The sequence below is a fragment of the Callithrix jacchus genome, chromosome 14, assembly GCF_049354715.1.
Source record: "Callithrix jacchus isolate 240 chromosome 14, calJac240_pri, whole genome shotgun sequence".
NCBI lineage: Eukaryota > Metazoa > Chordata > Mammalia > Primates > Cebidae > Callithrix > Callithrix jacchus.
In genome coordinates this window covers 59,310,613-59,337,694 of record NC_133515.1, presented here as the reverse complement: position 1 = coordinate 59,337,694, position 27,082 = coordinate 59,310,613, and the positions used below count along the sequence as shown (strand labels likewise).

Genomic DNA, 27,082 nt, shown 5'->3' with positions numbered 1-27,082 from the left:
TTATAGTACATAACACCACAACCAGATAATTTTTGTATATTTACTAGAGATGGGGTTTCACCATGTTGGCCAGGCTGGTCTCGAACGCCTGACCTTGTGATCCACCCTCCTCGTCCTCCCAAAGTGTTGGGAATATAGGCATGAGCCACCATGCCCGGCCTGTACACTGCCTTTTATAACCTTCGTTCCCACCAAACCATGACCCCTTGAGGGCAGCATCTGAGTCTTTTCACTTCTGGAACTGGAATGCTGGAGATCCACATTTGAAGGTAATCTGAAGTTGGCAGGACTTGCCTTACCAAACCTGAGGTAAGGATGACGGAGGGGCCCCAAGGACAAAGGCTCATGCCTGCACCAGGATTTCTGATCCAGTGCCATGTGAGAAGAGGGTCTTTCCAGATAAAGTCACTGCTTTCTGTTCTGAAAGTTTTGGGGAAGGCTTACTGTGTCAAGGAGGAAAACAGCTATATGGAGACAAGGAAAAATTAGCAAGAGGTCTGACCCTTTGATGCTATGTCCCCCTCCCTTCCCTTCCATCATCCTGCTTTAATTCCCGGCCTTGCTCTCTGAGACCTTGGCTGTACAAGCTGGAGAGCTGAGTCTCAGATGAGACAGCAATGTGATGAGAGAAACCTCCTTCTACGGTTCTGCAGAATCTTTCTTTCTCTCCACGGATGTGTAAACAATCCAGCAGCACATGATAAAAGTGAAGGGAGGGAGAGCCACATTAATTTCCTTGAGGCAAATGATAAGCTGGCAGAATTGGCTCCATGGAAGGAGGTAAAAGCTCCAAACACGGCTGAATGACTCTTGGGATCCGAGCCTGGTACGGATGCAAATTAAAATAAAAACTATATAAACAGCAGCACAATCACGCCATTCAGGACGCCTTCATTAGCAGCCAGCTCTCCAGTGCCACTACCCACGAAGACAACTTCCCTTTCTTCTTCTTCTAACTAATTTCCAAGCTGGTCAACAAAAGGATGCTAAGGACAAAAGCAGTTCTAATTGATGAGGCCTTGGGGAGACGGTTGTTGGAGAGATTCATTTTATGTGTGCAAATCAAAAAGCAAATGCTATGTGTCAGACCAGCTGAGGACAGGCCTCCTGCTGAGGTGCCAAGTTTCTCCTCTCAAAGCTCAGGCCCGCTCAGGCTAACAACCCAACGGTCATATCCACCCATTCAGGCCTCCTGGTGCCCAATACAGCCAGCTTCCCAAAATGCTGCCTTGTATAGGAGACCCCATTTGACAGCCAGGCCCATGATGCAATGACATACTGCCATAAAGTACAATAAAGAGGACCTGCCTCTACTCTTCATGGCAGAGGACAAAGTTCATTCATTGTATTATCAGGAAGCATCATTATATTGGGCAGGCATTTGGTTAAGGAGACATGGTTTCCCCAGATTCACCTCTTGTTGAACACAAACCACAGGTTCCCTTCCTTTTCTGACCATTTGGTCGGCATTCCCAGTCACCCACACCTGCCTCTCCAGGAACCTCTTCAAATGACAGAGCTTTCCCCCAGGTCTTTCATCCACATGACCTGCTCTTCAGCCACGAAGATTTCTTGGCTGTTCCAGGCTCCTTCACACTCACTCCCAACCCTCACTCCTCCCCAGGTCTGAAATTCTCTCCGGGCCAGGCGTGGTGGCTCACGCCTGTAATCCCAGCACTTTGGGAGGCTGAGATGGGCAGGTCACCAGGTCTGAGTTTGAGATCAGCCTGGCCAACATGGTGAAACCCCATCTCTACTAAAGATACAAAAACTTAGCCGGGCATGGTGGCACATGCCTGTAATCCCAGCTACTGGGGAGGTTGAGGCAGAATTGCTTGAACCCAGGAGGTGGAGGATACAGTGAGCCAAGATTGCACCATTGCACTCCAACCTGGGTGACAGGGTGAGACTCTCTCTCAGAAAAAAAAAGTCTCTATACTCTGGTTTCTCTCCAAATCGTATAAATCTTTCGCCTTTTACTAAAGATTTCTGTGGAGAGGAACAATTCTGAGTCTTAATCCAATTTTTTGAGGCCCTGTTTCTGTGGGGCTGATAAAAAAAAAGAAAAAAGAAAAAAAAAAGTCTCCTATTTTCCCACTTTCCGTCTATATTCCCTAAGCCTCATGAGCCTCAGTTCTCTCCCTTTAAAACAGGGTAATAATCCCTGCTCTACTCCTCTCGTGGGCTATTGAGAAACTCAAATGAAATAAGAGACACGAAAGCAACCATACATGGCATAAATATATTGGCAGAAATGTCTCAGTTGAGGCAATAGCATCGTACCATTTAGTGACTGCCAAAAATCTCTATTGTAAAATGAGATAATCTTTTTCAGTCCATAGAACAAATTAAGATCCTTACGTACCAACCACCAACATGAACTTCCAGCATTTAAAGCTTATGGAAACCTGAGAGCCATGCCCACCTTGGCCCTGCGGGCCTGTCCCGGAGGATCTCACCTGCGCATGCCCGCTGGTCGGCCTCCACTTCGCCCAGGTTACAGCTTTCAGCTGTGCTGGTCTGACATCAGGCAAAAGGGCTTTTGTCTGGGAGAGGAAAAAACCAAAGAGCACAGTGAGGGTGGGAGGATTTCTTTTCTCTGATTGTGAATGTTGCATTGCTTTGCTCCCATAGAGAGAATTCTATTATTTCAGAAAAGGATTGTGTTTGCAATCTAACTGGTGGCAGCTGCTGTGGACAGGGACATTGCTTTTCCTGCTTATGTGCTAAACAGAAAGGAGCAGTGGGAAGAGGAGAGTCCTGTGACCCTGCTCAAAGGATTGCCCTTTCCACCCCTCCCCACCCCACTGAGTGGTCCCTGAGCTGCATGGCTGGGCTCTCATTTTTCTCAGGTGATAAGGATAAGAGAGGTGTTATCTGCCGTGAACAGCCACGGGCTTTAGGGGCTATGCTTCACAACACATGACCCAGCACTCCTCCCAAACACCTACCAGCCCTGGTGGCATCAGCTCACCCAGTGCTGCTGAAAAGACAATGTGGGTAGGTAACACTCCAGTCTTCAAGGCCTTTCCCAAATGATACTCACCTAGTTTCCCCGCGTTGCCATAACAAATTAACAAATGAGGTGGCTTAAAACCACAGAAACCTACTCTGTCATTTGGTGGAGGCCAGAAGTTTAGTTTAAGTGAAGGTGTTGTCAAGGTTGGCTCTTCCTGCAGGCTCTGAGGGAGGACCCACTCCATGCCTCTCTCTCTTTTTTTTTTTTTTTTTTTTGAGATGTAGTCTCACACTGTCACCCAGTCTAGAGTGCAATAGCATGATGACTTGGCTCACTGTAACCTCCACCTCCTGGGTTCACACGATTCTCCTGCCTCGGCCTCCAGAGAAGCTGGGATTACAGGCGCACAGAACCACATCTGGCTAATTTTTTGTATTTTTAGTAGAGACAGGATTTCACTGTGTTGACCAGACTGGTCTCAAACTCCTGACCTCATGATCTGCCTTCTGGTGGCTGCTGGCTGTCTTTGGTGTTCCTTGGCTTATAATGCTTGGCAATTCCTGTCTCCATCTTCACAGAACCTTTTCCTCTAGGTCTGTGTGTCCTCTCCTCTTCTTCAGGTGTCCTTGGATTTATGGTGCCCCCTAAAATCCAGCATGATTTGACTTCAAGATCCTTATATTACATTTGCAAAGATCTTTTTTTCCAAAGGAAGTTACTGTCATAGGTTCCAGGGGTTAGGACTTAGCTGTACTTTCATGGGGGAATGTGTTCAACCCACTACGTCACTCAAGCGAAGGGGAAGGGAGAGGATCAGGAAACCACACGGAATCCCTACTGAAACCTGTAAGAATTAATGGGACAAGGTGGGGACTGAAGTTATTCAGCCGAATTATGGTGTGAAGGGCAATGGGGTGCTGAAGGAGACTTCAACATGGCTGGAGTAGGGAAAAGGAGGCATTAGCTTGGGATCTGAGACCCACAGAGGACACCAGGTGGCTGGAATGACAAAGTCATGTTGTTTGAGCCCCATCATCAATATATCCATTCCTGCTCACCTCCTCTTCCTCTCACTTACCCCTCCTGAGTGACCTATGGATGACCCAGAGCATTTTACCCTCCTGGGGGTATGAACAAGGCAGCAATCTGGCTGAGCCCCAGGAAACTCTCCCAATAGCCTTTCTGTCCAGGACTTCACTGGCCTGCTTTGCGGTCAGCTGACTCTGTCCACTGAGATTACTCAAGTGATTGCACTTCCATAACTGGTGTATTAATACAGGATTTGGCACTTTACTTTCTTCTGCTGCTGTTAATATGTATTGTAGAAGAAGAGGAAAAGTCCTCACTTAGTTAACAGAAGATCGGAAAAAGGCACATCAGGCTGGGCCAAGTGGCTCACAACTGTAATCCCAGCACTTTGGGAGGCCACAGTCAGAGGATTGAGACCAGGAGTTCAATACCAGCCTGGCCAACATGGTGAGAACCCATCTCTACAAAAAAAAAAATTAGCCTGTCATGGTGATGCACACCTGAAGTTCAAACTACTCTGGAGCTCAAAGTGGGAGGATCATTGAGCCCAGGAGGTCAAGGCTGCAGTCAGCCAAGATCATGCCACTGTGCTCCAGCTGAGGACAGAGTGAGACCCTGTCTCAAAAACAACATTTAAAGAAGAGGGCACACTAGGTACAAAAATTCTAAAAGTTATATTCTCCAGGAAAGACCTTGAAAAAAACATTGAATGAATGACTATTCCCAAGTTTCAAAGGAAATGTTCCTGGAGTTCTTAATGTTCTCTCCCTCCAAGAAGTTGTTACCGATTGTGTAAATCAACAGAGCAGCTGTTTATTTCCAGCTCACAGTCCTAGTTTCCAAGACAACGTCGGAGGTCAGAGGTGGTAGGCCTTTACTCTAGGCCAACGCTATAATATTTGTCTTGTATTTCAGGCTTAGAGTCCATTAACAGTTGAAAGTCAAACTTTTCCCTCACCGTGCTAGAAAGAAGTCTAGTGAATGTAATCTGAGAAAGGTTTGTGGATGACTTGAGGGACTGAACTTGTGCATTCATCATGTAGCAGGAACTTATTGCTGAGTGTGTACCTTGAGTCGATCCCTCTGTTAGATGCTGTGTATATAGCCATGGACAGCAACTCAAACATGGCCCTACCTTCAGGGTGCTTTCTTGAGGAATGGAGGAAAGAAGGAAAAGAGACATTAAACTGATGATCACATAAATAATTACAGTTGATCTAAATGCTGCAAAAATCTGGGGCATCACGGAGGCATATAACTGCACACCTAACAGATGATGCAATGGAAACACAGGACATAGGTACTTTGTCCCCAGTAATAAAGTCTCGGTGGGGGGGGTCTCCCCTGAAGGATTTGCAGACATTGTCTCTACCTTCTCTCTCAAAAATGGTAGATAGAGCTTTCTGCCCCTCCACGAGCCAAAAATACTTGAAGCAAATCTTCAGACTGTCATGGTGGTGCACACCTGAAGTTCAAAATACTCTGGAGGTTCAGGTGGGAGAATCACTTGAGCCCAGGATTTGGGACTGTGCCCAGGTGACAAAGGATCCCCCTTAGGGGATCCTAGAGGCCCTTGGAGTGAGAGAAAGATTCTCTTGGAAAGAGTAATGCAGCAGAAGCAGGTTTCGAGGACTGGGATTAGAAAATAAGGCTCTCACCACCACACACTATTAGGATGCCTACTATGAAAAAAATAAAAGATAGCAAGTGTTGGTGGGATGTGGGGAAATTGGAATCCTTGTACACCATTGGTGGGAATGTAAAATGGTGCAGCTGTGATGGAAAACAGTATGGAGCTTCCTCAAAAACTTAAAAATAGAACTACCTGATGACTCAGCAATCCTACTTCTGGGTGTTTAAAAGAATTGAAATCAAGATATGGTAGAGATATTCACACTCCCACGTTCATTGCAGAATCATCATTATATTATTGTAGTCAAAATGTGGAAACAACATAAATGCCCATCAACAGATGAGTCAATAAATGTAATAAGAGGATGGGTGTGGTGGCTCATGCCTATAATCCCAGCATTTTGAGAGGCTGATGAGGGTGGATCACCTGAGGTCAGGAGTTCGAGACCAGGCTGACCAACATGGGGAAACCATATCTCTACTAAAAATCTAAAAACTAGCCAGATATGGTGGTGGGCACCTGTAATCCCAGCTACTTGGGAGGCTGAGGCAGAAGAATCGCTTGAACCTGGGAAGCAGAGGTTACAGTGAGCAAAGATAGCATTGCTGCACTGCTTCGGTGATAGAATAAGACTCCGTCAAAAAAAAAAAAAAAAGTGGTAAGACTATAAATGGAATATTATTCAGCCTTGAAAAAGAAAATCCTGCCATACATGACAACATGGATGAACTTTGAGGACGTTATGCTAAGTAAAACAAACGAGTCTCAGAAAGACAAATACTACATGATTCCACTTACCTGATGTATCTAAAATAGTCAAACTCATATAGAATGGTGGCTGGCAGGGGCTGCAAGGGGTTCAGGGAATGGTAGCTGTTATTCAGTGGGTATAAAGTCTCAGTTGTACAAGATGAGCAAGTTCTAGAGGTCTGTCGTACCACATTACGAGCATAGCATCAATACTGTATTGTACACTTATTAATTTGTTAAGGTAGATTTTATGTTAAGTGTTTCTATCAGGCTGTTCTTGCATTGTTGTAAATAAACACCTGAGACTGGGTAATTTATAAAGAAAAGAGGTTTAAACAGTTAACAGTTCTGTAGGCTTTACAGGAAGCATGGTGCCGACATCTGCTCAGCTTCCAGGAAGGCCTCAGGGAGCTTTTCCTCGTGGTGGAATGTGAAGCAGGAGAAGGCACATCACCTGGCAAGAGAGGGAGCAAGACAGCGTGAGTCAGGAGGAGGAGGCACCACACATTAAACAACCAGATCTCGGGAGAACTCACCCATATCTCAAGGACACCACCAAGCTATGAGGAATACACCCCCATGACCCACACAGCTCCCACCAGTGGGGATTACATCTCAACATGAGCTTTGAGTGGGGACAAATATTCAAACAATAGCAGTGCTCTTACTACAATTTTAAGAAAATAAGACTGTAGATTGGGATTGACAACTATGACCTGTGGGTCAAATTCAGCCAGCTGCCTGTTTTTGTAAATAAAGCTTTATTGGAACACAACCACACCAATTCATTTCATTATTGTCTATGGCTGCTTTTGCACTCAAATGTTAGTGCTGAGTAGTTGCAGCAGGGTCATTATAACCCACAAAGCTTTCCAGAATTCCTTTCTACCCTGCATGAGGGTGTCAGTGGCTGGTCACTGTGGTATTCTCCATTTCTGTGCTTAATATTCTCTAGTTGTGAAACCTGAAATGTTTCCCTATTGCCTATTGGTCTGTCACTCAGTCCACAGACTGGGCTTAGCCTTACATGCCACAATTCTAATTCATGTGCTCTAAAGTTTCTATCCGTTCTCTACAATAGTCACTAGATATGTGACTATTTAAATTTAAAGTAATCACATCTAGCCTTTTACAATGAGAACTTTGCCAACACCGCTTTCCATTCTTCTGGGCTCTTATCACCACACCAGAATGACTTAACACTTTTACCTGGTTTGCTTTGGAAGGAGGAAGGTAAACACAGAAAGTTCATGTGCTAAGAACATCAAAGATCAAGGGATCGAGACCATACTGGCCAACATGGTAAAAAATAATAATAATACAAAAATTAGCTGGGCGTGGTGGTGTACACCTCTAGTCCCAGCTATTCGGGAAGCCGAGGCAGGAGAATTGCTTGAACCCAGGAGGCGGAGGTTGCAGTGAGCCGAGATCGTGCCACTGCACTCCAGCCTGGTGCCTGGCGACAGAGCAAGACTCTGTCTAAAAAAAAAGAACATCAGAGTTGACAAGAGCGGTGGCTCATACCTGTACTTCCAGCACTTTGAAAAGCCAAGGCAGGCCAGGGTGATCAGGAGTTTGAGACCAGCCTGGCCAATATGGTGAAACCCCATCTCTACTAAAAATATAAAAATTAGCCAGGCACGGTGGTGCACGCCTGTAATCCCAGCTACTCGGGAGGCTGAGGCAGGAGAATCACTTGAACCCAGGAGGCAGAGGTTGCAGTGAGCCGAGATTGCACCACTGCACTCCAGACTGGGCAATAGAGCAAGACTCTGTCTCAAAAGAAAAAACAAAAAAAGAACATCAGAGTCCACTCAAGCACCTACTAGAATCCAGGCTCTATTTCCAAAATAGTGCATTCAGTCATCACATCAACTTCATGAGGCAGGAATGATCATCCTCATTTTACAAGTCAAAAAACAGAGACTCCGAGATGTAAAGCAACAAAGTTCAAAGTCATATTTGAACTTAGAACTCTCTGCCTGTGTACTTTGTCACTGCATCCAACTTCCTACATTATCTGCTGCTTAACATTTGTATAGAATTAATGAGAAGAATTCCATCACTTTATAAAAGCAATAATCAGTAGGAACAAGATCACGTGAGTATGTCCCGCCCATCAGACAGTATCAGGCTGCCCCTGCAGCCTGTTGTCACTGTGTTCATTTCTGGGAGCCCTGGAATGCTGGAGGTTCAGTCACTGTTGGGTTGGAATTTTTGAATTCTTGTAGTTGGGTGCTGCAGTAAGGGGGTGGGGGACCGTTCAGAGAAAAGTTTACTGTATTACAAGACCATCAAAGACCTAGTTGCTCCCTACCCGTCTATTATTACCCCAACAACCACATTGCAAACATTCATTCAGGAGAGGGAACCAGGATTGTGAGGCAGTTCTGGAAATCATATCAAAAAAGCAGTTACCAAACCAGGGTATGTCTAATTTAAACAAGAGAAGACCTGCTGGAAGCATGCTAGCTGTGCATTATGTCCTCAGGAAGCCTTGCCATATCAAGAAGGGAGCAGCTTCAGTGTGTTCTCTCAGAGGAAGGAATGCAAATCCACACAGATGTCCCAGGTTACAATGGTTCCACTTATGATTTTGCCTATAATGATACAAAAGCTATAAGCGCTTATTTGAAACTGTCCATCTAGGACCCACACAACCATTCTGTTTTTCGCTTTCAGTACAGTAGTCAATAAACCACATGAGATATTCAACACTTTATTATTATAAATAGGCTTTGTGTTAGGTGATTTTGCCCAAATGTTGGCTCCTGTTTAAGTGTTCCGAGCATGCTTAAAGTCGGCTAGGTGAGGCTGTGATGTTAGGTAGGTTGGACGCATTAAGTGTATTTTTGACTTACAATATTTTCAACTTATGGTGAGTTGAACACATAGCCCCATTGTAAGTCAAGGAGCATCAGCAGTTGGAAGTAAAATGGAGGCCAGTTTTGGCTCAAAAGTTGAGAGGATATTACAAAAACTGGAAATATCGAGCAATAAAATGAGCTACTGAGCGGATGAGCCCATGGAACTCTAGAGGTATCCAAGCAAGACCTTTGCCACGATGCTGTGGCTTGGGTTTCTGAAACATACGAAATGCTAGACTAGCTGCTGCTAATCCAAAAGCCGCAGTCCCTCCAATCCAAAGAGCGCACAATTGTATAAACAAAGAGACTTCCCTAACATCACACTGGGAACGTCAGTGGCCTGAATCAAATCTCTCGGTCCTAAGTCTTTCCACAACCTAATCACAACATCTCAAGTAAATATCACAACTGAGGCCGGGCACGGTGGCTCAAGCCTGTAATCCCAGCACTTTGGGAGGCCGAGGCGGGTGAATCACGAGGTCAAGAGATCGAGACCTGGTCAACATGGTGAAACCCCGTCTCTACTAAAAATACAAAAAATTAGCTGGGCACGGTGGCGCATGCCTGTAATCCCAGCTACTCAGGAGGCTGAGGCAGGAGAGTTCCCTGAACCCAGGAGGCGGAGGTTGCGGTGAGCCAAGATCGCGCCATTGCACTCCAGCCTGGGTAACAAGAGCAAAACTCCGTCTCAAAAAAAAAAAACTCACAACTGAAAGCCGGTGCATATTTCCAGCCAAACCCTAGTCACCTCAGGTTATAATCCAGGACTAACTGAGTAGTTTTGACATAAACATAAGATATATCTTTCAGGTTGAGTGCAGTGGCTCACGCCTGTAATCCCAGTACTTTGGGAGGCCAAGGCAGGCGGATCACTTGAGCTCAGGAGCTTGAGACCAGCCTGGGCAATAGGGTGAAAACCTGTTTCATAAAATACAAAAATTAGCCGGGTGTGGTGGCACAAACCTGTAGTTACAGCTACTCGGGAGGCTAAGGCAAGAGGATCACTTGAGCCCAAGAGGCAGCGATCAGAATCCAAGATCATGCCACCGCACTCCAGCCCGGGTGATGGAGCAAGACCCTGTCTCCAAACAAAACAAACAAAACCTTTCAGTTTTTCAGGTAAAACAGTAAGATCTCTGGCTTTGAAGTAGGCAGCAAGAAGTGAGTGATCAAAATAATAACATTAACTAATATTTCCACTCTACTTTGCTGTTTACAAGGAGACCCATGATTCACTGATCTTCACAACAGCCCTGCAGAGGAAACAAGACGTGTTAGATGTTAGTCATTAGCATCCATTTGTAGAATAAAAGATGGCCTGGTTCCCCATGATTACAAAGCTAATAAATTGTGACAATGACTCAAACCCAAACTTTTCCCTTCAAATGGCTGAAGACCTAATGAGTGACGTCCTGAAGAGAGTAGGGGTCACATTGGTGGACACCACTTTAATCATTGCCCTGCAGAGACTAGCTAAGAATTCAGAATTTTTACTTGAAATTTGTTTGCAGTCTTTGGAATGAAGTGGGCTCATTTGGGCACATGAACCTTGGCAAAAGTGAATGTATTGCTGAGAATGTCATGCACTTAGAGTATGCACTGTTTATGAGACTAGTGCTTAAAGTATTAGAATGTGTTTCACATCCTGAGGATGCATTCAGATTGAGAGGCTAGATACTCCAAGAGATAATTATCAAGATTCATGCCATCTAAATATAGGTTGTCTTTACTGTTCAGTGCGCACATGAGTGGTATTGGATTTTATATCCTGTTTCCCCATCAGGTCTGGACTGAATCATCTCTTCTGTCACAACACTTGCCTTTGGAGGCTCCGAGAAGGGAAACAAGAAACCATGAGCAAATGACAGGTAGCCTACGTGCTGATTAGAGGCTGTTTGCACACTCTCACTTGGAGAAAGCCTTGGGTGCTGCTGGGGTTCTATTAGCATGATTAATGGGCCTGTGAATAACTGGAGATAGCATCTTTGCTTCTAAAACTGAAAAACATCTCTTGTCAGAAACAGGCCTGCCAGCATTTAAGGCAATCAAAGCTTTGAGGTAAAGAATTGCTCAAACAGCTATAGGGTAGGGCAGGGGAGATAATTCCAGGCAGAGGAGCCATTTGAGTAAAGGCAGGAAGGCACGAAAATGAAAGGCCTTTTCTACTTAACCAGAGCACAGAACACGTACAGGTGAGCATCCCAGGGCTGAACAGAAGACACGCCTACCAGCTGTTGTAGTCATTAATGACTAAAATAATAAATGTCTGTACAAAGAGTGACACTAAGAAATGCATGTTTTGTGTTTAAAATTCTGCTCTAGAGCTTCATAAATAATTTTAAAGCTTCTGGTGCTCAGAATTCTCCTTTTAGGAATATAGGTTATGTGGTTCATCTCCCTTAGTCACATTGCAGCTAGGGGACAAGTGAGATGCTCTCGTCAGACCTCAACACTAAATACAGAGCCACTGCCTGGGCTAAATCCATCTTTTACAAATTCATTTCCCTACATATCTTCTGCCACAGTTATGGACTCTCCAAATGGGTCAATTTAAGATGATAAATGCACAGTTCTTACTTCCCTATTCCAAACTGTTCCTGGCTGCTGAATGACTGTACCAGTGGTTCCCAAAGAGTGGTCCTTGGACCATTATAATCTGGGGACTTGTTAGAAATGCAAATTCTAACAGGGTGTGGTGGCTCATGCCTATGATCCCAGCACTTTGGGAGGTCGAGGAGGGCAGATTGCTTGAGCCCAGATGTTAGAAACCAGTCTGGGCAACATGGAAACCCCTCCCCCAACAAAAACCCCACAAAAATTAGGCAGGCATGGTGGCACACACCCATAGTCCCAGCTACTTGGGAGGCTGAGGTGGGAGGATCACTTGAGCCTGGGAGGTGGAGGTTGCAGTGAGCTGAGATCATGCTTCTGTACTCCAGCCTGGGTGACAGAGCGAGACCCTGTCTCAAAAAAGGAAACAACAAAGAAATGCATTCTTGGGCCCCACTCTGGAGCCACTGAATCAGCTCTGTGGGTAAGCCCAGCAAGCTGTGTGTTAACAAGCCCTCGTGTACAGGTGATTCTGGTGCACATTGAGGTTTGATAAATTCTGAACTATAGCATTAAGTACCCTCTGGAGCTCGCCATCTGAGAGATTCTGTGTTCAGTCCTTACGGTGTCATGAGAGCATGGATGTCACAAAGAGGAACAAACAGCATCCATCCCTTTAAAAGATTTCCAAGGAGGCCACAACATTACTCTTCCCATCAGATCACTGAAGTTGGCCAGTGCCATTCTCCGTACACACAACATTGCTCTCCTTTCCCATCGCCCCGGCTCTGTTCACTCCCCTGTGTTACGTGTGTGTCAGTTATCCTAACCACCCATCACACTGTGATTCTAGAGCAAGAACCATAGTTTCTTTCTTCTTTATGTAATCTTTATTTCCTGTGCCTATCAAACCTGGGAAACAATTAATGGTAAAACCACAGGGCCTTTGATTCTTGATTCTCCACCGGGTCAGCACTGGGTTATTAGAAATTCAAGCACCACACTGGGTCCCCACTATTCCCAAACATGCCCCATGACTACACTGCTTAAGAAAATTATGAAGCCGGGCACAGTGGCTCATGCCTGTAATCCCAGCACTTTGGAAGATCAAGGTGGGACGATCACTTGAGTTCAAGAGTTTGAGACCAGCGTGGGCAACAGGGTGAAACTCCATCTCTACAATACTTAGCCAGGCATTATGGCACATGCCTGTAGTCCGAGCTGCTCAGGAGATTGATGTGGGAGGACCACTTGAGCCCAGGAGGTTGACGCTGCAGTGAGCTGTGACTAATAAAAAGAAAAAAAAAAAGTCAGGCACAGTGGCTCATGCTTGTAATCCCAGCACTCTGGAAGGCTGAGGCAGGCAGATCACCTGAGATCAGGAGTTCCAGAGCTGCCTGGCCAACATGGTGAAACCCCATTTCTACTAAAAATACAGAAATTAGCCAGGCATGGTGGCAGGTGGCTCTAATCCCAGCTACTTGGGAGGCTGAGGCAGGAGAATCACTTGAACTTGGGAGGCAGAGATTGCAGTGAACTGAGACTGTGCTGCTGCACTCCAGCCTGGGTGACAGAACAAGACTCCATCTCAAAAAGGGAGAGAGAGGAAAAAAAAGTGAGCAGAAGGAAGCTGGGCAGGCTCCTGCCTGAGCAGTGCATAGTCAGATGGGCAACAGGCACGCAGGGGAAGGAAGGCTGGAGGCCTGAGGACTGAGCAGGTGGAAAAGGGCATGTGAAGAAAACTGATATATTGGGGCTGAAAGAGGAAAACAATAACATGGAAAAATGAGACAGAAAAAGAGAAGCAAATAGTCACCATGGGAAGACGCCAAATATCTATTTTGCCCAGACTGCAGCTAGCTCAACAGAGAGGACCAGGGTAGAGAAGTTTCAGCATAAACTAGTAAGAAAATGATCTAGGATTTCTGTGCAAGTGACTCTGTCCTCTAAAGACACGCAGAAGGTAAGAGTCTGTGTCACCTACATATCTAAGAATCCACTGTGGAGGTCCTAGTCTTAGTTCTAGTCTGCATTGTCCATCCTCTGTGGATCCCACGGGACATATGAGTGTTTATCATATTTCACCTAAGAGAGCGCAGCTGCCTCCCTATCTGGAGTCCGCACTTGTTCTTGGCAAGAGCAACATCTTGCAATAAGTTTCCAGCCATCACAACACCTAGAAGCGTGCGACACTTGCTGATCGGACTACAGTCAGAGGTGAAGGCCAGAAAGGTGGTGCGGACTTTCCAATCAGCCTTGCAGGAGATAGCACTAATTTTGCCACCCTAAAAACCTTTCTTCAAGCTATAACACCTAGTCCAAAGGCTATCTCTGTCCATGAAATATGCTCGCCAGGCTGTTCAGATGAGACAGTCAATAAAGTGCCCTTTCAAACGTAATCTAACAACTCTTCTGAGTACTCACAATGTGTCGGGCAGCTTGATGGCCCTGGGGCTATAGTGAGAAGACACACAGTCCCAATTTCTTGAAGCTCACAGTCTGTTGTGAAAGATACGCAAAATTACATGCATGATAAGGTTTGCCAAAGTATCCTCGGAAGTGCTCAGAAATCCAGAGATTTAACTTCAGGGTGGTTGATTCTTTGCTATGGTATCATGTTGGCATCTCCTGCTTACCTCAGGGGTAATATATACGGCAAAACAGGCCATATTTCCCTCTTGAGACTGGAAGGCAAAAGCTTAGGTTGCTCTACCAACCACCAGTGGCTTGGTAAAATAGAAACAAGAGCAGGGGCAAACCAGGAAGTTAAGGGCCCTCACCTCCTGATATGTGCAAGGCGTCTATAACCTGGGAGGTCCTCATACAGGCCAGAAGGTGTTTTCCCAAGTGGCAACTCCACTTCATGTCAACTCCAGCAACACCTGGAAAACTGTGGGTGCCATCTTCCTCCACCCGCCACCACAGACAGAAAAGAATTCTGGAGTAAAGGAAGAGGGTCTCTGAGCAGTGGCACCCCTGTGCTTACCATTTCAAAAAGGAGGGCCATGTTTAAGTTCTTACTCCTACTGTATGAGAAATAAGGCTATGGATTGAAAGCAAAAGAGCATGAGGCAAAAGGGAGAAATGAACACTAGAGCATGTGAAAGGCTCCAGGGGAATAACAATATAGCTATTTGGGGACAGTTAGTGAAGGGGACAAAGGGCCAGCCCCGTGTATCTCTACTGCCTTGGGGGTAACACTGAGCTGCAGTGCTATGCTACACTCTCCTGTACCGACCGTACCAAGTCATGAAAATAAAAATATTACATTAAATGTGTCACTTGTATTTCAGATGGAGCCTCACTCTGTGGCCAGGCTGGAGTGCAGTGGCACGATCTTGGCTCACTGCAACCTCCATCTCCCAGGTTCGAGCGATTCTCCTGCCTCAGCCTCCCTAGTAGTTGGGACTACAGGCATGCACCACCACTCCCAGCTAATTTTGTATTTTTAGAAGAGACGGGTTTTCACCGTGTTAGCCAGGATGGTCTCAATCTCCTGATCTTGTGATCCGCCCGCCTTGGCCTTCCAAAGTGCTGGGATTACAGGTGTGAGCCACCACGCCTGGCCTAAATATGACACCTTTTAAAAAACCAAGGCAATGTCACAAAAGTTTAAAATCTTTAAATTTTGTACTTCAAGAGGTACAGGCTTTAGACACTAGAGAAACATACTATTTGCAATATATCATTCCCTGAGAAGGCTAGAAAGTTAGAAAAGTAAACTTTATCATATATAAAAACTGGCTCTAAATGTCTGCCTTATTGTCTTTCCTAAGTAACTTAGTATCTTTCCTAAGTTACTGAGTATTAAGGCGGCGATGGCCACAAATAGGGAAAAGTCTGACCCATGCAATATTGACGATGATTACATAATACAGAAACTTCACAAGTATTCTGAACGTTGTATACAAAAACTCCTCTGACGAGCTAATGTTAGGGCCTGGGGAATTCTGGTCCTGGCAACACATCAATTAAAAACCAGCAGCTACTCCCCAGGTGTCAAAGGCTGTGATCCCCCCAGGGGGTTGCTGACAGCCCACCAGCTGAAAGAGCTACCCAAACCAACACCAATCACTAGACAATGACATGTAAAGGGGACTGAATACTAGGATAATGGTCAGGGCCCCATTTGTTAGATCCAAATGCTTGCATTTTCAAACGGCAAACCGTTTTCAGCAGCAGATGTATGGCAATGCCGGCCTGGCTGTGCTGAGAGCCATGGAAACTGTTTTGCAAGCTGCTGTCATTAAGCAAATAATAACACTCCTCAACACGGCTGCAGTGCATAATTAAGACAGGTTGTAACTCATCAGTCACCACACCCACCATCTGTAAGTATCTCTAAAGGAAAGTATGCATGCAATTAAATGAACTAGGGCAAAGTTAACAGCTTCCAGGTAAGTGTTAATGCCAGAAAACTGGGCCTTCTGGAAGCATCAGGACAGAAACCCAGTCCTCAGCGCCCCCGCCTCTATTCTTCGCAACAAATAGGTCAGATTGCATAACAGGAGGCGTGCTGTATCCTCAAAGTGCAAGAGGGGACAGAGACCTGGGTACACATGAATCTGCCCCCGACAAAGTCTTTCATTTTCTGAGCTTTGCTGTCCTCTACGCTCATGGGAACCACAATACGTTGCAGGCTTCTACACGAAAAAGGGTGAGTTCAGTTTCAGAGGGCATTTCAGCCAAAGGCAGAAGTAAGGAAAGAAAGGGCACTGTGCTGTGCCCACCACAGTCAGCCTAAATACGCCTTGAGGTAAGTGTTTGCACCTGTGCTCAACACCAAGGTCTCTGCAGCCACCTTTTCTGCTAAAAGCCGCCTTGGCTGGGGGGATTCTACTCATTTGCCTTCAGATATCTGAGACAGGTGGCCAGGAGCCAGCGAAGGGAAAGGCTTCAGAGCCAGGTGAACCTGACTTACAATCTGGCTCTACCACTTATGAGCCAGAGCTTACCAATGGCACCAGCTCATCTCCCACAGCACATGCTCTGACACCATCCTACATCAATCCCGCCTCTCTTGGTTGTATCTGGTTGTCATGGGAGTGAGCAGGACACACAAAGACTCATGCCATAGCACACCTTTCTCCCTATGCCTTTCTAAATTCAACTGATAGTGACCCACCCGGCCCCATGGGGAACGGTGTCTACTGCAAACATCTGTCTACCCCTCAGATCCTGGCTCTTGCATCACCCTCGCCAGTTCTGGGGAAAGGTGTGTTACCTTTCTTCTCAGCAGGTGAAATCCGATGAGGGTCACTGAGCCTGGGTCAAGAACCAGCAGAGTGCTCCTGCTTGTTATGTAAAAGGGACCAGCTTCATCAGATGTGAGCCAGTTGCCACCACCTTGTAGGACTCCACATCAGGTCTTGTTCTCCACTTTGCAGATGATTCTCCCACCTCTCCTGGTCGAATGCCTCTGCATACCCAGCTCTGGACAAGGGCCTTTCCTTCTGAGACTTGGTAGCCTCACAAAATACTGAGGAGGTGGAGGCTGCCAGAGGTCACTGACAAATTCCCTTGCCTCTGTGTCCTTCCCGTATGTGGACGGTTAATGTTTCCATTGGAAGAACTAGGTCTGGAATTCCTTGTTCATTTAGCTGGATAGTGCCTGATCTCGAGCATTAGTAGGATAGGACAAGTGTGGCTTTTATAAGTAGACCTTTGGTGCTGTGCCAGCAGAGTGACTTGAACATGGGACAGAAATATCTGTTGAATGAACATCCATTTTGTTGGCATTCCTATCCTCTTATTTCACGTTTGGCTCTTTTTAAAATTGTACCTTGAGTGAGGCCAACGTTTATAAAAACAAGTTCAAATTAAGTTGCTTTAGAAAAGTTATTAGAATTTAGCCATGCTCAGGAGAGCAAATGCAAGGACCAAAATGATCCATCTCATTAGTAATTTTTCCTGGTAAAATAGCACAGAGCCCTGTCCACTGTTATTCCATTTCAGAGACCATAGGCATTCCTCTGTATTCAGGGAGAGGAAACCAAAGCAATGTTTTGGGACAAGCTCAACAAGCCAGAGAATTTACCAAGCTGGAAAGGTCTCCCTAGGCCTGTAAGACTTTGCTGCCACAGTCACTAAGACAATAGCAACATAACAAGTATTGGGAGCATTGGCCCAGGCCGCAAAGATTGCTATTAAAATACACTCATGCTTGAACTCCGATTTCTGTTCTTTCCACTTCTGCTGGCTCATTCTGCAGCCATTCAGAAACTCTAACACAGAACTGCTCCCTCTCTCTGCACATTCCTCATGCCAGTTCTCTCTGTAAATGTTTGCTTTAAACATAATCTGCAGCTTTACTAAGATTATGTCCTGAGCACACATTTTTTAGTCATCTGAATCTCTGGGATGGGAGAGCTGACACTTTCCTGCACCCTCAATTTTTGCCTCCAGCTTTATTCCGTAGACTTCTTTCAGGCTTTTCTGCTCTGATGGGGACACTTCATCGTCAAATGCCTACAGAATTCTTGAGGACAAAGATCACTCGTTACCCTTTCTTCGTGTCTGCTATGTGTCCCACACATGGAAGGTGCTTGGTGAGTATTTTTAGCAAACCAGTGTACTCGTTGTTTCTCGAATTCATTAAGCACATTCCCATCTCGAGCCCTTGCTGAAGCCCTTTCTCCTGCCAAGAATGCACTCACTCCCTGCTCCTTTCCATTTATGCAAATCCTGACTGTCTCTCAGGACCAAAATCAAGCCCTCTGAGATCTCACAGAACGCTGTTCTTTGGGCAATTAACATGATATTAAAAAAATAAAAACCAACACCTTGGTCTGTGTTTAGGTCTTGTCTCTTCAATTAGACTGAAGCCCTGTGTTCTCAATGTCAGCCCACACAATCTGCCTGGAGTCGAACAGGGAATCTGGCCGAGGTAAGAAAGGGGCTCCAGTACCAAAGCCTTGCCTCAGAGAGCGATATCAGGGGTCTTTCTAAGTCAGACCCCGAGATAAAGGAAAAGCCCATGTGGAGAAGAGATCTGTGCAAAGGAGTTGGATTCAAAGGCAGGAATAAAAGAACAGAGCAGCTCCAGAAGCTGAGGGTAGGATGTTGTGGTCAGTCCAGAAAGATGCCCTTGGACAAGGCTTGTCTGTCCTGATACTGGTATTGAAAGTCCAGTCCCCGCTCCTTCAGGTGGCATTGCTTGATAGTCTCCCCAACTCTGGCACTGACACTCCTGCATAGAAACTGTTGAATCGCTTATTGGAACACATTAATCCCCACCCAGAAGCTAGCACAGTGTCATACAAATAGTAGGCTTTCAATTAGGAAGGGAAGCAAGAAGGGAAGCAGGGAGACAGACAGATTGTAAATCTACTCCCTTCTGCTGGTTCAGAAGGCCAAAGTGAACCCAGGGAAAATGCCGTCCTCAGAGCCACCCACACACCCAGCTGTTTCATAAGAATTGCCACATCTTTTATGCTTCGGGGATTATTTTAATCTCTGGTAGATCTTCAGCTCCTTACGCACAGAGACTCGATTTGCTTTTTTTATATCTGCCACTGAGGAGAGGGTATTGATTCCAGCCTCCAAGATGGGCAGGCAGGTCTCACTGCATGCTCACTAGGGGCTCTGTCTGGGTAATACTCTGCTTCCAGTTTAGAAAGGTGCCTGGGAGCCCTTTCTGGTTTAGCCATTCTGCCTTTGTCTTCTATTTCCCACAGTTATGTCTTTCTCCACCTCCACCCAAACACCCAACGCCAACCATGCCAAGAGAGGAGCAGGGTCCCCTCTGATAAGCCTTCCCCCAGCCCCTGCTTATTCTCGTGAGAGTGGGTGGCAACTGTGTCCTCGAGAATATTCCCATGGCCATCAGCACAGGGATCAGGGCCCATGTGTATGACCCTGTCTGTTCTGCCAAATTCACCACTAATAGAGTGCAATAAAGAACAGGAATGATGTTAAGTGTGACTTTGACTGTAAGACTAGGTCTGTCCCTTCCCAGTCCTTACAACCTTTCAAGGGAGAAACACGCACAGGAGAAGGGAAAGTGACCTTCATACTGATGTTCTTACTATGGCCTCTCCCTCTAATCACAAGCAAAGTTGGAAACCCAGCACATCAGGTAAACTCTGAACAGTAAAAACAAAACAGGATTAAGAAACAAAACCAAACCCACACCTCTCATAAACAAAAGAGTGGGAAATTCTGCTTCATTAGCTAAAATCCTATTTCAGATCAACTGATTGTGGAAAGAGAGAAAAACCACCCATGTAACTGAATGATGAATTAAAGCAGCCAAGCAAAAACCAAACAGCAAACCAGGGAAGTGCGTGGCCAGTCTTAAAATCCATGGGAAAGAGAGGCAGGGCTCAGGGAACAGAGGCTGATCCAGTTGGAGCTGCAGAAAGGAAGCTCTGCACAAGCGAGGCTGGCTGGGGCTCACCTTGCCTGGTCAGGCCCTGCGTGCATGTGTTATCTCTGAGCCAACACAAGTTTATCTTATTAGCTTGAGAAGTATAAGGACGGCACCTCACCCAGCACTGAATGCTTACAGAGGCTACCTCTCTATACCTTGCTATAAACCTGTGAGTAAGCAGGACAAGGACTGTTGCAGCCATTACACAAATGAGAAAACCAAGACTCAGGAAGATTTGCTCTAGGACCTGCGGCCTGGAAATAATGTTTGACTGTGTGTGTGTGTGTGTGTGTGTGTGTGTGTTTGTGTGTGTGCATGCGTGTTTCTTTTGATACAAAGTTTCACTCTTGTTGCCCAGGCTGGAGTTGTTGCAATGGCACGATCTCAGCTCACTGCAACCTCCACCTCCCGGGTTCAAGTGATTCTCCTGCCTCAGCCTCCTGAGTAGCTGGGATTACAGGCACGCGCCACCACACCCAGCTAATTTTGTATTTTTAGTAGAGACGGGGTTTCTCCATGTTGGTCAGGCTGCTCTCGAACTCCCAACCTCAGGTGATTCACCCACCTCGGCCTCCCAATGTGCTGGGATTACAGGCATGAGCCGCCGCACCTGGCACTTCAGATTCTTCTCTCGCCAAACTTGGGGCTCCTAGCCTTGGGCAGCTGCAAGAAGGGAGAAAATCAGCAGGGTAGCCACTGAGGCTCCTCGGGCTTCCTTCTTTTGATCAGGGATGGCTCAGGCTCCTGTGCTGCCACCACCCCTCTATCACTCCATTTAACCCCTAGCCTCATGGCTAGAAATTCCTTGGCTGCAAACTGCTTGTAGGGCCACAGGTACCCATTCAGCCCCAGTCTTTTTTGCCAAAGTTTCTTCTGATAAAAGAAACCCATACAGAGAGATTTGTACTAAGGAAGCCCCCACTTGGCTCAGCCGAAGGAAGAGAATGGGTAGGTACAGAGGCTTCCTATTTTAGGAAATTGGTTCTCTATCAGCAGAGCCTGGGCCTCTGGCCAACAAGTCCCTGGAGAGAGGGAGAGCGACCAGTCAGGGGCCTCATTACAGAACTGCAGGGAGAGGGGGGCCTCAGCCCCTTGAGCATGTGCTGAAATGACGCCACTAGGACCTGGCCCTTCCACTTCTACTAGGCAGGGACCTGCTTCCCACTGTGAGGCTCTGAGCCCACTGGGGAGGGTGTTGAGGGTATGCTGCCCCCCCACCCATGACAAGGTGGGAGGGAGAACAGCCCTGATCTGTCCTCTGCTCTGATTTCCTCCTCAGAGAGGAAGAGGTGGCTTCGCGCAGCAGCTGTGTGACCCTCGGCAGTCTGTCATATGTAAAAAAGTGACAGCAGCACCTGCTTCATAGAATACGGGGCTGAATCGTTGAGACGATGTCTGGAAGCGCCTAACATGCACTGGTGCTCAGCTCAGGGGGCAGGGCGTCCCTTCCTCCAGTGGCAATTCATGAATTCTTATGGAGCAACAGCCCCTCATACATCTTGTTCCATACCATCAGTGACAACTTTCCCTAAGCCCCAAATATGCCAGCTGTATATTCCTATCCGCAGCTCCTCCAGTCCCATTCTGGCCTTTGATTCTGCTGTATATTTTATTAAACACTTATATAATATTTTCTGCATACCCAGGAGTCTTCTAAGACCTTTATGTCTGTTTCTAAAGAACACAGCCCCTTTCTCTCTCTTTCTCTCTCTTTTTTTCTTTTCCTTTTTCTGTGAAATGAAGTCTCACTGTCATCCAGGCTAGAGTGCAGTGGCACAATCATACCTCACTTTAGCCTCGAACTCCTGAGCTCAAGGACTCCTCCTGCCTCAGTGTCCTGAGTACCTGGGACCACAGGTGTGCCCCACCACACCTGGCTAAGCCCAGCTAATTTTTGTTTAATTTGTAGTAGAGACAAGGCCTCATGATGTAGCCCAGGCTTGACCCTCTTTTACTTAATCATTAAATGCTCCCAGCAGTATGGATGAGGTGCTAATTGAGCAAACAACTTGGCCACTAATCCTTATTTTTATTTCCAAATACAGTATATTTCTTCTCCCCAGGGTATTTTCAAACTCTTACTCTGCAGGTTTCTGCCGTAAATGCATGATCTTTCTTCGAGAACTTGCCTCAGCTCAGCCCCCTCCCACTGTATATTCCCAAACTGAAGCACCTTTAAGAGCTGAAGCCAAGCTGCTGTGCCTAGAAAATCATCAGCATGGATGCCTTCTCAGACCTTTTCAACGATGAGCCAGTAGGAAGAATGTCAGTGACAAATTGGGAACCCCAGCAGACGTAGCAGGGGCAGCCAAGGAAGAGAGAACTAGCACCTTCTAGAGAACAAACGTTTCAAAACTCCCTGCACAGGCCCTGGGCCAGTGCAGCATAATGCAGGAGCAATCTTCAACTCAATGCTGACTCTGCAGCCAGCACAGCACCTATGGAAATAGCCAACCAATGGGTCCTCTCCTCAAGAACCTGGCAGCCATCACCGCCTCCAGCACAAGCAAGCAAACTTTCTAAACCCACATAGTATCCTGGGTCTGAGAAAGTCTAAAAGACAAATTGCCAGAGCTCTGGGAGGGTCTTTATAAAGTCCCAAAGCACCTCTGCAAAGAGAAGATAAAATAAGACAAATCCCCTGAAGGGCTGTCAGTCACCATCATCATATGGCCCCTCTTAACTAATGACAGGAGGAGAAGCCTATTGTACGTTCCTCCTCATCCAACATCAGCCCCGCTAAACCGCTAGACACACTCCTACTCAGCAACCTGGCCTGCCTGCAGGTGGATGAGGCAAATAAAGAAGCCAGATTTGTTTAAAGATGTTGGTGTGAGCAGGATAAAGGAGAGAGATGCAGAAGCACAAATTCCTAGCAGACAAGGCTCACTCCCAGGGATTTGAGACTCCATGGAGTCCTTGGCCTTCCTCTGGGAAAAATGAGGGTGGCAGGGGTTTGCCCACAGCAAGGACTTTGCTTCTGTCTCCCTCAGCAGATCGCAATATCCTTTAGTTGGGGCATTTTTAAAAGTACCAAGACACATCACGTTCCCAAGACCCTGCCCTAGATTTCTTTTCCTGTTCTGTTACAGTAAGGACACTATTTTATGCTTATTTAGTGATATTTTGCCAACAACTTTCTTCTGGATTAGGTCTAGTTTCATCAGACAATCCAGGTTTAGGCTTACACTGGATGCCCACCAATGTGTCTTACCAGGATATGAATGAGGTAGGAGGATTGATTTATTAGCTACAGAAAGAAACAGCAAAATATTACCACCCAAAAGTAATAAGTCTGGGGCACAGGGGAAGGGGGTGGTTTATCCAGGCCCTGCTCAGCGGGGTTCCCCTTCAAGACAAGCAGGGATTCCTGAACTGCCCCACCATGGGAAAGCCATCTACTCCTTTGATTCTCTCTCAGAAGCTAACATCCTGACAGGACGTCCCGGCGTTTCATAACCCAAGCCAGGCATGTGTGCCTTTACCCATGCTGGGGCCTGGCCTCCCAAGTTCCCAACCAGCAGAGGTACCATTGAAAAGTGCGTGCTGATGACAGCACCCCGTCTGAGCTGTACCCATCACGCTGACCTCTCTTCCCCTTTTCTCCACCTCACAGAATGGGAAAGGGTTTTTCTCTTCTACATCTCCTTTTCCTCCTCCTCCTCCTCCTCCTCCTCCTCCTCCTCCTCCTCCTCCTTTCTTTCTGAGCCCACAGCTGATGAGCTTTAAGGTACAACCTGACATGAACTCCCTGGTGGCAGACCTGTGTGGTTGCCATGGTGCCCTGCAGTGCCGCTCAAGGCCTCGCTCCCTCTGCAGACCCAGCCTGTAGCTCCTTAGCAAAAAGGCAGAATGCCAATGAGGCTGGAGATAATGAGCAGCTGGTGTTGGAATCTCATTTCTGCCAACATATTTCCCGTCACTCCTTGACAAGCCTTCTACTTCCTTCTATACTCCCCGTCAACCCTAGACAGCCGAGGTTAACATAGAACCTCTAAAGTTCAGGCTTGGCGAGTGGGAAAGAACATACAAAGAACCCTGCCAATCCAGAAGGCAGAGAATAAGCCCTTGGCCTATGGCAGGTGCTCAATAAATATCTGTTAAATGATTGAATAAAAGCAGCTCAGCTATGGTTTAGACCTTCTCAGGGACTTTTCTGAAAAGACATGGTCAGTATTCACAACTGGTAAATCTGTTATCCCATTTTCTGCCTTCCAAAACGCTTTCACGTGTTATCACATTTGATCTTTGTGAAAAGAAAAGGACACTAGATCTGGGCTGGGAAATAATTTCCATTTTGCAGTTAAGAAAACTAAGGTGAAGAAAGATGACTTAGCAGAGTGACTCAGCACCTTCGCAGAAGTCCTGAAAGGAAAACCCAGCCTCTGTCTCCTGACCCACCCCTTTCCCACCCCTCTTCTAATGGCTCAGCCCCAGCCCTGCCCCCTTCCCTGGACAGGGGTCATTTGACATCTGAGAGGAGGCAGAGGACTTGGGCATGCACAGAAGCCCTGCCCCTGAATCAGCCCAGAGGGCGCTTGAATGATAAAATATTTATTTGGTGATAAGACCTTGTGTTCCAGATCAAATGTCCACTCTTCCCTGGATTCCCTTACAGTAAAGTAGACCTAATGACAGTGCCTGCTGCCTGCGGCCTCCAAATCGCCGGAGGGTCACTCACACCAGCTTGCGCAGGAGCCATCCAGCCTCTCAGTCGGGAAAACAGACCAATCAGAGGAGATCCGTATCTTCCATAAGCCACGCACCCCACGTACCCGGCCCACACGTCCTGTTTAGGACCACGAGGCCTCGGGCCTTTCTGCTTCCCTTTCCTTCCTCAGTGACAGCACCAATGATGGTGAGGTATCTCCGCCCCGCTTCCTCGCTTTGGTGCCTTTTCTCTGACAGTGGCTGAAAGCCATGTCCCTGAGTCCCTGCCCTGCGTGATGACAGCTCCCACGGAGGACCCTCCTCAGAGCTCTAGCTCTCCCTGCTTCTGGTATTGGGATTTCCTTCCTCCTGATGCCCGGTCTCCATGGGAGGTAGCGGTTCCTGACTGAGGCAGCCTCTGCGTATTCAACATTCCTTATTGGTTCTCTTAACTTGGCCCAAATCTCTGGTAATAATCTCTTTATTAAAGTCTTTTTATTCAAACCCTTGGGGATACATTGTTTTCCTGTAAGTCGGGCTCTGACTGATATTTATACTCGGAGATACCCATGTCTGCATCTAATTAACTGAAAGGGCCAGCCGTATCCTCGTTGGTCAGCAGGAGCAGAGAGACGACGTGTCCGGTGCTGGTTCACTTACCTTCAACACAGAGCTTCCACATTCCATACAAGTCCAGCCTGCCCTTCCTTCCTCCCTCATCTTTCTAGAGGCAGTGGCCGAGCTGCACATCCTCATAAAGCAGCTCAGCGTGGGCTGCCAGCAACCCAACTAACATCAGGATGGAAGAAAACAGACGCCTCAGAGGTTCAGCATTTTCTGGAATCTAACGATTCTGCTGATCCTCTGGCGTTTAGCAAATAGCCCTTTCGATTTCAGGATGCTTAAATCACTTCTTTGTTCTTTCTGCCGCGAAACTAGGGCGTTACCGTGAGTCGGGGGAATTTCCGTTCGGGAGTAGGCGTTTTTTTTAAGGTTTTGTTTTGGCTCTTGCCTTGTTCTGAAGTCAGGCCCGTGTACTTGGAAGAAGGTCGAGTTTGTTAGGGGTTTTCTCCTGCCGTGTGTCTCCAGCTGACATCTATCTACTTCAGATGGTTCCTTTCTCGTTCTCAGGCTTGAGACATGACTCCCTCCTCTCACTTCAGGGTAGGTGTCTAAGTCTGGGAGATCCAAAAACCTCTCCTTCTCTTTTCTATTTACCTGCCTCCAACTTCCAGGTGCTACAACCTTCACTGCCAAGTCACTCAGCAGGTTACTGATGCTCATTCATTACGCGTGCATTTACTTTATTTACCGAAGGCCTGCTGTGTACCAAGGAAAACAACGGTGACCAAATACTTACCTGGCTCTTTAGGACCTGGGAGTCTCGCCGGGAGGGAAAGACAAATAAACAAGACGTTTTGCCTTCTGCTGCTTCTGCAGGGAGTTACAGAGGTGAAATTACGGGTTTGGGAGAGGGGTCCCTGCTGGACTCTGGCTGCTGTTGGTGAACGTTCTAGGCCAGGAATCAGGTTCACAGGTAACCTATTTTCCACACCTCATAAGAAATGTGTTTCATAAATAAGTAACCACACCTGCGTTACTATGCAAATAAGTTCAGCTCTGCCCTCTGAACAGCCAAGTTCACTTTTCCACTAGCCTTTTCTCTCCTGCTTCTACCTTCTCTGTCTTTACCGTGTGCCACTCACTTATCAGGCTGTCATTACTGAAGGAGACACCCAGCCTGGAACAGAAAGGACAGTTTGAAGGGGGGGTCTCTACCTGGTATCTGAGCCGAGTTCCTTCTAAGGGCCAGTGTTGACTGTGACTGTGCCTCACGCCTTTAAAAAAAAATTTGCTACAGAAAATACCAACAGTGACAGCTAAATCCATTTAAATTAAGATTCATAAATGGGGAAGGAGGCCACTAGAATGAAGCCAGCAGGAAACCTCTCTTGCTGCAGTGTGCTTCTCTGTGCATTTCAAATACAGCCCAACTCAAGTCCTGATCACCTTCACTTACCCTTACACAGGAGCCTCACAGACATGCTAGGTACAGCAGCAACACGAGCTGCTGAGAACGTGCTGATTTCAATACAGACTGGTTTCCAAAATGTCCTGGGGTTTTAAAACTTCATGCCCCCAGACACTTCAGGCTATGCCATAATTAATCCCACATCTTGCACTTATTTGGAAAAGGAGATTTTGGTATTCTGTGTGGGTGAGAGAAGCAGCAAAGACTCGGGAATCTGGCATCTTTTTTGTTGCCATTTCCT

The 27,082-nt window shown here is 46.6% G+C and overlaps 2 protein-coding genes and 1 non-coding gene across 6 annotated transcripts in view; 1 reads left to right on the top strand and 2 right to left on the bottom strand.

Moving 5' to 3' along the window:
* The window catches only part of RTN4 (reticulon 4), a 275,201-nt gene that overhangs the window by 187,459 nt on the left and 60,660 nt on the right, over positions 1-27,082 (bottom strand).
* On the bottom strand, positions 30-25,685 carry LOC144579297 (uncharacterized). Of its 4 annotated transcripts, XM_078349338.1 has the most exons (6): positions 25,470-25,685; positions 20,725-20,822; positions 6,420-6,825; positions 4,947-5,137; positions 2,460-2,546; positions 30-823 (listed from the first exon to the last, which is right to left on the bottom strand). In XM_078349338.1, exons 3-6 carry the CDS (start codon positions 6,445-6,447, stop codon positions 728-730), a joined length of 402 nt encoding a protein of 133 aa, XP_078205464.1. In that variant the 5' UTR covers positions 6,448-6,825; positions 20,725-20,822; positions 25,470-25,685; the 3' UTR covers positions 30-727. The 4 variants fall into 4 exon arrangements, 2 of the variants coding, with proteins under 2 accessions (XP_078205464.1, XP_078205465.1); XM_078349339.1 differs by lacking the exon at positions 20,725-20,822; XR_013526609.1 differs by lacking the exons at positions 30-823; positions 2,460-2,546; positions 20,725-20,822; positions 25,470-25,685 and adding exons at positions 8,826-8,971; positions 10,202-10,332 and having other exon boundaries at positions 3,215-5,133.
* On the top strand, positions 1,936-2,051 carry LOC144579394 (U5 spliceosomal RNA). Its single transcript, XR_013526829.1, has one exon. It is a non-coding gene; the product is annotated as a U5 spliceosomal RNA (small nuclear RNA).